Genomic DNA, 9652 nt, shown 5'->3' with positions numbered 1-9652 from the left:
TAAGAGACATTACTAATGATATTGGTTTTTTTATTTTAGTTAACTTTCATTTGTTTTAATTCTTATATACTTTTTGTGACTTAAAAAAATATGTTTCAGTTTTATATTGAATTTAGTTCACATAATTTATGTTTTCATAATTTATGTTTTAGAACATAATTTCTTTAAAAAATTAAACTAAGAAGAACCTAATTAAACTGATCCAAAAAACAAACCGAACCGAACACAAACCGAATCGAATCAAACCAAACTAACTGTGGTTTATTTCAGTTGGAAAAATACTAGAACCGAACTAACCAAACCGAACCAAACCCGAACCGAACCGAGAAAATAACCGAAGTGTCCACCCCTAATTCTCTCCGTTCGAATTTTCTAGATTTATTTTTTGTTCTAAAATGATGAATTTTCTAAAAAGTTTATAGTACTTTTAGTAGTCAATGTTAAAAAATTGTATATTTTTAAGAAACATTAATTGAAAATATTTGAATTGGTTAAATACTATTGGATGATATTTATTGAAAAATATATAGTAAAATAAATAATAAATTTAATTATAGATATTTATTATATTCTTAATACTGCATGAATACTATTTAGTGCCTTGGCTAATGCTCTAAAAGTCAACCGAAACAGAGAAAGGGACGACGGTTATTCGCGATTGAGAAGTAAACCGGGGATTACTAAACCGTAATAGAACCGATAGTCTAAAATAAAGCCCATAGATCATCCTCTTAAGGCCCATATATGTTTACAAAGGATCATTTCGTAAACCCTAGCGACGACCTCAATAAAAGCCTTTCGAGCTCGTCTTCAACCGCCGCCTCGTCTCCGGACTCCACAAAAAAAAAAAAAAAAAAAAAAAAAAAAAAAAAAAAAAAAGTAGAAACTCCGTTTAACCTCCGAGACAGCCATGCCGCCGAAGATGGACCCGAGCCAGATCGTGGACGTCTACGTCCGCGTGACCGGCGGAGAAGTCGGAGCAGCGAGTTCCCTCGCTCCCAAGATCGGTCCCCTCGGTCTCGCTCCAAAAAAGATCGGAGAAGACATCGCCAAGGAGACGGCCAAGGAGTGGAAGGGGCTCCGCGTCACGGTGAAGCTGACGGTGCAGAATCGCCAGGCGAAAGTGACGGTGGTGCCTTCGGCGGCGGCGCTTGTGATCAAGGCGCTGAAGGAGCCGGAGAGGGACAGGAAGAAGGTGAAGAACATTAAGCACAACGGGAACATTTCGTTCGATGACGTGATTGAGATCGCGAGGATCATGAGGCCGAGGTCTATCGCTAAGGAGCTGAGTGGGACCGTGAGGGAGATTCTTGGGACTTGTGTGTCCGTTGGGTGTACTGTCGATGGGAAAGATCCCAAGGATATTCAGCAGGAGATTCAAGAGGGTGAGGTTGAGATTCCTGAGAATTAATTAAAAAAAAAAGGGAATTTGAGATAAAAGTGTTTTGTTCGGTTATTTCCCTTTTGAGGTTTTAGCTTTTATGTTTCGGTTAAGAACAAGAACAAGTCTGTTTTGGTTTGTTATTTTGCCGCTTTTATTTAATTTTATGCTATGCTTTGCTACTTTCGATGAGCACTTTGAAATGATTGGACTTGACTTAGGAATCACAACCTGCTTGGTTCAATGTTCATTAAACTGGTGATGCACAATGTTATTGGGGGTATTGATTCGTCTGCCATGTCTAATGGACCTTTCTATAGTTGTTTTGAATAGAGGAATTACACTACAAATGAGGATAAAGTATCCACTTTTGAGCAGCTTAAATACTTATTTGAAAATAGCTAAATTCTTATTTGAAATGGTTGAACTTGACGTAGGAACCTCAAACCTGCGTTGGTTCAATTTGGTATTTGCAGCTTCTTCTGTATTAAATGGTATAATCACAACTAGATAATCTCGGCAATGCACACGGTTTATTGTTATTGATTCACCTCCACTTCCTTGTACTTCCATTGGTTTTAGAAAGAGAAAAAGCAATGCAATGCTTGTGTGTTTCACTGCAACTTCATCTTCCAAATTGTTTTCATTTTGGGGGATTGTGGACTATGTATCCATATTGTTTACTTTGGACTAAAGCTAACGAATCAAACTTTATTCCCCAATATATGCAAGTATTCACACAAAATTTCGCAGGACGTGTGCCAAGACAATGAAAAAAAAAAAAAAAAAATTTCTAACAAGTTTCTACAAAGCATCAAACTTTATTCCCCAATATATGCAAGTATTCACACAAAATTTCGCAGGACGTGTGCCAAGACAATGAAAAAAAAAAAAAAAAATTCTAACAAGTTTCTACAAAGCAGATTAAGGATTATAATCTGGGAAATGCAACATAATGCACAATGCTACTGAAGACAAAAAGAAGAAGGGAGGGATAGTTGCTGATCCAGTGGAGGCCCATATAAAGTCAAAATCTAGGCCCATTAATTGGCGGAAAACTTGAACGGGGTTTACCGGTAGCCGGTGAATGCTGTGGTGGTCTAAATTTTCCAGCAACGTTACCCACCCAAACGCTTTTAAATTAAATTGTTTGTTTTATCAATTTTCATTTGCGTTCTCTCTTAAAGATCAACCGATGACAATCCTCCTCCTCCTCCTTTTTCTAAAAAGCTGAGTCATCTCTACGAATCCGTTCGTCGTCTCTTTGAATCCTCCGATCGCTCTCCTTTCTCCGTCGCCGCACGCTGCTAGTGGTACGTTTCTCTCTTCTCCGATCATCGTTTGAGCTCTGAGGTTTCGTGTAAATATATATATGCTCAAAATCGATTGCAGTTTCACCAATGATTTGTTTAAATGCTGTTACGACGGATCATCTGTTTTCCTTTCGCGTGATGATTGTTTGCTTCCGTCGCATGAGTGACTTTTCGTGAAACGGAGTCGTTTTGGATTGTTTGAATCGTAGTTTTCGTTGCTTTAGAGATTCGGATGCTGAGAAGAAGAGGAGACCAAATCGGTGATTAGGTCAGGCTACTTCAGCGACGGGGGTAAGCTATAGCTAGTTTGGGATATAGAAGTCTGAGCAGTTTCCTGTTTAGCATCAAACTAGCTAGGCTTTGTATCCTGCAGGTTTAGAGGCAAACGATGGTTTCTCAGTCCTTTCTTCAGGTAGTTGAGAAACTCTGAGGAAAACGCATTATTGGTGAATTTTTTTTTGAACTAGTAACGTCCATATAGTTTTCAGGTCAGCTAATACATCTTCCTCCTCCTTGATGAATTCGAGAATATATCTTTGTAAGATTGAATTTATTATTTGCTAACGCGTTTTGTCAGCAGATGTTAATTAGTCCTTTTATGCTAGCCTTTGTAACACATAGGATCGGTGCAGATCTTCTTGGTTGATTGAGAAACCAAAGTGAACTTGAACTCAGATAAGTGAAGCGAAATTTTAATTAGCGTGGTTAGTTTTACTCATTTACGTTTTATGGCTAATAACTATGTTTATGGTAGTCAAGGCTTTGTGAAGTTTGTCTGGTCTAGTTCTTCCACCACCCTTCTTTTGATCCCATTGAGTTACATACCACATGCATAGCTGAATGTGTTAACAGTCATGGATGCTTGAAGTGTGAATTAAGGTAGCCATGAGGGAGAAAACTTCAATCTTTCTTGCGAAAAGACAACCATTCTATGAAGCATAAACACGAATTGCTTAGAAGCATCCTTTTACACATATCAAATGTTATCTGTTCTGGATGAACTTGCTTTGATGGTCTTCAATGCATGTACACTATATGATTATTTTCTTTCTTGCCTTATTCTCGATGGACTGTTTCTGTAACATTTACGAAGTTCTTGAAACTGCCTAAATGTCTTGTTTAAATGAACTTCTTATGCCAATGTACTAGAGATTGCTTGTTTTGTGTCTCTTATTTCTTTTGGCTTACACAAAGAGAAAATGTAGGTTTCTGTTTTATTTACAAACTCTTAAATGCAAGATACCCTTATGAGCTGATAGATCTGTACTAGTTAAGGTTTTTCCCATCTTAAGGCATCAGGAACTTTCCAGTCCAACTCTTCGAAAACTTGTTTTTATGATATCATGAGCTGAGCTCTGAGGTATAGTATGTTAGATACGAGTAACAAAGGTAACCGAGACTAGATATTTCAACTATGGACTCTCTTCTGATAAAGAATCTCTATCAATATACCATTGTCACTTTCCTTTATACCTGAAGTTGATGTCCGTCCTAAAACTGTGTAGTCTTCTCTATGCATATTCTAATTCGTTTCTTACAGCTTGAGTATGCTCATGTGTGGGGTTGAAGAAACTTTGTTTTTTTAACTTGGCGATGGTTAAGGTTCTTCAGTTGCAAAAAATGGAGTTTTGGTCTTGAAATGTGACTATAAAACTGAAAATAGATGGGTGACTCGTTTTCAGCAACCATTTGGTACTTCTGAGCTAAAGCAAATGTTACTTTATATACTATTGTTGAATGAAAACTGAGATTGCTTGGTAATTAAGAACTATTTTTATGGACTTGCAAATGTGTTTCTGGATGAGTTCTGAATGCTGAGAGAACTTTCTGCGCAGGGTTAGCTGGACTAAAAGGTTGAAGCTTTTCGTATTCATGGGGCACAGACATTTTCCTGGTTCTTTCCAATTTTTCGATGATGAACAGGATCAAGGCTGGAACCATATACACCCAGAGCACCCATATACGAGTCTAGGTAATTAGTTCTCCATTCCTATAGAGATCCGTATTCTGTGGTTGAAATCAATATTTTTAACACGTTCTTCATTGATAGTTGTTATACTCAACCTGTGTAAGAGCTATTGCGTTGATGTTGCATGCGTATTTTTAGGTTGAGAAGTTTCTCCCTCATGGGTAGATTGGGTTTCAGTAGGGGCAAAAATGAATCTTGATAGGTGATACCCTCAGGTAGTGAAATTAAGAAGCGACATTTTATAATCATCACATATATAATTCTACTTTTTCCTGTGCCTGGAATTTCTGATTCGTATTATTGTTCGCTCTATGTTATCTCAGCAAGAACTGGGACCAGTGAGAGCAGATCGCATGTTAATCCAGCAGGAAACATGTTGAATGAAGGAATGCCATTTTCTTCGCACTGGAACTCTTCTACGGGACCAAATGCCTATACTGCTTCAGGTCATGGTGTGGAGAGGCCACACTACAATCCAGGGACTAGCGGCCCCTCCCATGTTCCTTTCATGAGTACAGCAGCTGCAACTTTCTCTGCTCCACATGAACATTATGTGACATCTGCATCTTCTTCGTACTGCAACAGTCAGACATGGTCATTGGATAGCTATGTTGATCTACATATGGAAAATGTGAGAGGAGCACACAAGCGGAAAACCCCATGCGATTCTTCCGTCTATGAAATGGGTAGTTCAAGCCATTACCACGGTGGCAGAACTTCCTCAGATATCCCTTTCTCGTCGGAGTTGGACATGGGAAAATTAACAACTCGTGATCATGATCCTCATTACATGCCGTGGCTCATGAACCCAAGTTACAGAAGTAATAATCTCTCGATCAGGGGAGAGAGTTCTTCAAGGAATGTCCGGAGTCGTCCAACACTTGATTTAGAGACTAGTGTAGATAGGAATATTTTTTCAAGAAGCTTGGACCTTGATTATCATCCCACACATCACAATGTTGAGCACTCTAGCTCAGGTCAGTTTCCTGGTCAAACATCTCATAGGAATAAGGACTGGAACTGGAACTTTCCTAGACACTCCCCAGTACCTAGAGGTATGCAAATTTCACTTTGGTCTCTCTTGAGATTCAAATTTTTACTGACTACGTTCTTTAACCACATGAATTCTCACCCTGCAGATTTAAATGGCTTTAGACCAGAGACAAATAATTTTCTTCCCACGAGAAGTGTCGTCAACAGCACATCTGTTGATACCTCTTGCTATCACCAAGGGCTAATCGGAAACAGAAACTCTTCAGTTTCCAACGGTTTTCCTGGAACTTCAACACAATCTGCAAGTAGCTCCCACTTCTCTCATAGGTCAACACCCACCTATAGATCTTCTTCAAACGCTTTGCTAGTGGAACATTCAGCATCTTCTTCTGGAGATAGGTCTCCTTTTGTCACTGAGACATATCCTTCTAGGCATCTGAGGCCACCACCACACATCTCATGGCGTAGCAGTGGACGCAGGAGTTCCTATGAGAGATTTCAGCCTCCTTTCGATGAAGTGGCTCTCCATGAACCATTTTCATCTCAGGTGTAGTAATTTTTTTCCCTACCAAACTTGCCAGTAAACTGATGGGACCAACACTTCAGAAACTTGCCTACATAGACGCTCATGTTTCTTATTCTGCCGCAGACTGAACTTTCTTCTATTACTTTGTTGTGGATGTACAAAAACAGGGATTTATGGCTGTAGATCACCAACAGCACTATGGATCCAGGAATATGCATGATCACCACAGAGACTTGAGGCTCGACATCGATGACATGACCTACGAGGTTAATTACAGAACTCTTGGCTTTTCTGATCCCCAGATAGCCAAATGTCTTTCAACTGATGTATTTTTGAAATGGTTGACACTATCCAGGACCTTCTTGATCTTGGTGAAAGGATTGGGAGTGTGAACACTGGTCTATCCATTGGCGCAATCTCCAGTTGCTTGTTAGAGACAATATTCTACCCGTTGTATCAAACGGATGAGAAAAGAAAATGTGCAATCTGCCTGGTAAGATTCGCATGTCTCAAAGATTTAAATGTGCCAAGAGTCTAATGGTGGTGTGGTAACGGAAACATTTAGGAGGAATACAAGGAAGGAGAAGAGTTGGGGGAACTTAAAGGGTGTGGTCATGACTACCATGGAAAGTGCATAAAGAAATGGCTGTCTTTGAAGAACTCTTGCCCTATCTGCAAATCTCCTGCTTTTACCTGATGCTTCTAAGTATACACCCATATGATAAAAACTATACATATATAATTCATTTTTCTTTTGTTTAAAGGGAAAATGTGTGATAGACTATAACATTTTAAGTTGTGCCGGCTAGTACTAGCTGTAAATAGAATGAAGTTAATATCTGTTATTGGTGAGAAAAACAAAAGAGAATGCTTCTTCTTGCTGAGAAGCTCATGTGCCTACTGGCTCACAAGTTCAAATATACCAAATGACTATGAAGATATGGACGGTTTTCACTTTGCTATCAAAGAACATAAGCCTCCTGTGGAAACTAACCAGGCAGCAGAAAGCAGAGCTAGAAGAACAACAAGGCCTTACAGAGAACGTATGGTAGTGATAGAACCATCTGATGAACATATGTTCTCTATCTGATGAACATATGTTCTCTTACAACTAAGAGATCCTAATACAAATTCAACTAAGCACGCAAGATGGCCTTCGAAATTGGTCTTTAGAGAAAACATACAAGATCAAGTTACATCTAAGCAAGTATTCAAGTTCAACGGCAGTAATCATCGTAGCTCACAATGTTCATATAGCTTAGGATACTCGCTAATTTAGGTAGCGGATAAGGCCTTTCTGGAGCTATTCATAACTTAGGATACTAGCTAGTAGCTCATAATGTAGCCTTGGAGATGATCAAATTAAATACAAATAATAAGGGTTTAATGAACTTTTAATCTAATGGATAAGGCCTTCGACAATATTCATAAGGTCAACTCATATGCGAGTCATGTTCATTTTCCGAATGAATATAATCTGACTTAGGAATAAATAAATAATTGTAAAGCAATAAGTCAATAATACACGAACATATTAACACATATTGTTATGGAATGAAACGACAGGAATTCAGAATTCTTACAAAAATATAAACCAAGTCTTTCTAAACAAAACTTGTATAAACAGAAAATTAAGCTGATTAATTTTATTACATATACAAACTGAACTAAACAAACACTTGGATATGGTCCGCTTCGCGCCGAGGGGTGTGCCCCTGGGGGTGGAAGTCCCTCCAGGTTAATCAAAAAAAAAAAAAAAAAAAAAAAAAAAAAAAAAAAAAAAAAAAAAAAAAAAAAAAAAAAAAAAAAAACAAACACTTGGACATTTAAAACATAAATTAATATTATTGTTTTTGGTGGAAGAGGATCGTTTTGCGTAACTCATAAGCATCTAGAAAAACCACATAGACTTTTAGATGTAAAGGAAAAAGGAGGGATAATCATTTACATGATGAGTTTTAATGAAAATAAGTGAATCGGCAACAAAGCATTATGTGCGTGTTCAAGTGAATGGACTGGACTGGACAGTCAAGACCAGAATGTTACAGCCGTCATCAGTCACAATAATATTTAGAAAGTGGGGTTGATTTTAGTTGGTGGTTTTCAAATGCGCGTGCGATTACGCAAGTGCCTAACAAAGTTCAAACTTAATGGCTTTCAATTATTCATACACCAAGCAATCTTAGAACTTTTTTAATTTGCTTCCAACTATGAGTAAAATTTTTTAAAAATCTATAACCAAATTGATTTAAAAGCGTTATTATTACAAAACGAATTAAGATATCAATCCGAAACATAAGTATTATTGACGTAAATATATTATTAACTTAAATTCTTGTAGTTTTTACATTTATTAAATTATGTGATAGTCTTTCTGTTTCACATTTTTTTTTGAATTTTCATTTTTTACACATATTAATAAATGACTAATGATCATACATATTTTACAATTTTACATAAATTTAAACTAATAAAAATCAAAAATGTAATTACTATTAATAAATATTTTTTGATATATGTAATTTGTAGCAATTAGTAATATATATGTGTTGAGACCTAAAAATTATTTAAAAACAAAAATGGGAATTTATCATTGTGAAAAGAGAGAGAGTATATATGATCATTTTTGTATTGCACTCTTTTTATAATGAAATAAATTTGCAGTGTTTTAGTAATTGCATTATAATTTAAAACTAAGTTAATGTTCTGAGTTCTGACGATATTAAGCAGTATTTAAGAGCATTAATGATTTATTACACCAGATAAAATGAAACATCTTTCGTTTTCTACTAAAACAGATACATCAAATTTTAGTGAATGAGACGTTGAAATAGTGGCAACCTATTTTAAACTGCTTAGCTATGAATGGGTCTTAATTAACTCTCAACCTATTTTAAACTGCTTAGCTATGAAAAGGAACTCTCGGTGCCACATTAAATGCGTATAATACGAATTCACCCAATGTGTTGCGTCAAAAATCTATATTATAATGAGCCAGTTTCATCAATCCTGATGCGACACGTTATCACATTTGTAGACTCCATTTATAAAAAGTGTGAAAAAATGTCAAGTTTTTGGCTCGAATCCGAATTATTGAGATATAAACACTAACATTTATACTACTAAACTAAAGGATATTTTGTACATTGATGGTCGAAACTAATATACACTACAAGAAAACACATGCTTAACGACGAAAATTAACGAGGAAAAACAATCCTCGTAAATTTGCGTCGAGTTTACGACGAATTTACGTGAAAAACGAAAGTCATCGTTATTTCCTCGTAACGTAACGACAAAACTGTTTCGTCGTAAAGTGGATGTAATTTTACGAGTATTTTACGAGGAAAAACTATTTCCTCGTAAATACGACGTAAATTTTACGTGGTATTTACGAGGGAATAGTTTACGTGTATTTAGCGAGGACATTTTTGAATCCACCAACTTCATAGGTGTTACACGTTTTTTTT

At 36.7% G+C, this 9652-nt stretch overlaps 1 protein-coding gene and 1 pseudogene across 1 annotated transcript; both read left to right on the top strand.

Moving 5' to 3' along the window:
* Positions 1-824: 824 nt before the first annotated feature.
* Positions 825-1565, top strand: LOC106337298 (60S ribosomal protein L12-2-like). The gene has a single exon (XM_013776386.1). The coding sequence runs from the start codon at positions 911-913 to the stop codon at positions 1409-1411; it is 501 nt and encodes a 166-aa protein (XP_013631840.1). The 5' UTR covers positions 825-910; the 3' UTR covers positions 1412-1565.
* A 1438-nt stretch (positions 1566-3003) lies between these two features.
* Positions 3004-7022, top strand: LOC106342524 (annotated as a pseudogene).
* The last annotated feature ends 2630 nt before the right edge of the window (positions 7023-9652 follow it).

Source organism: Brassica oleracea, chromosome C4 (assembly GCF_000695525.1).
Source record: "Brassica oleracea var. oleracea cultivar TO1000 chromosome C4, BOL, whole genome shotgun sequence".
Classification (NCBI taxonomy): domain Eukaryota; kingdom Viridiplantae; phylum Streptophyta; class Magnoliopsida; order Brassicales; family Brassicaceae; genus Brassica; species Brassica oleracea.
Note: the sequence above shows the minus strand (reverse complement) of the source record. Positions and strands in the feature narration are given on the sequence as shown.

Bases quoted from the DNA above. Each gene is read 5' to 3' on its own strand.
- LOC106337298 (XM_013776386.1), top strand. From the start codon at position 911: ATGCCGCCGAAGATGGACCCGAGCCAGATCGTGGACGTCTACGTCCGC.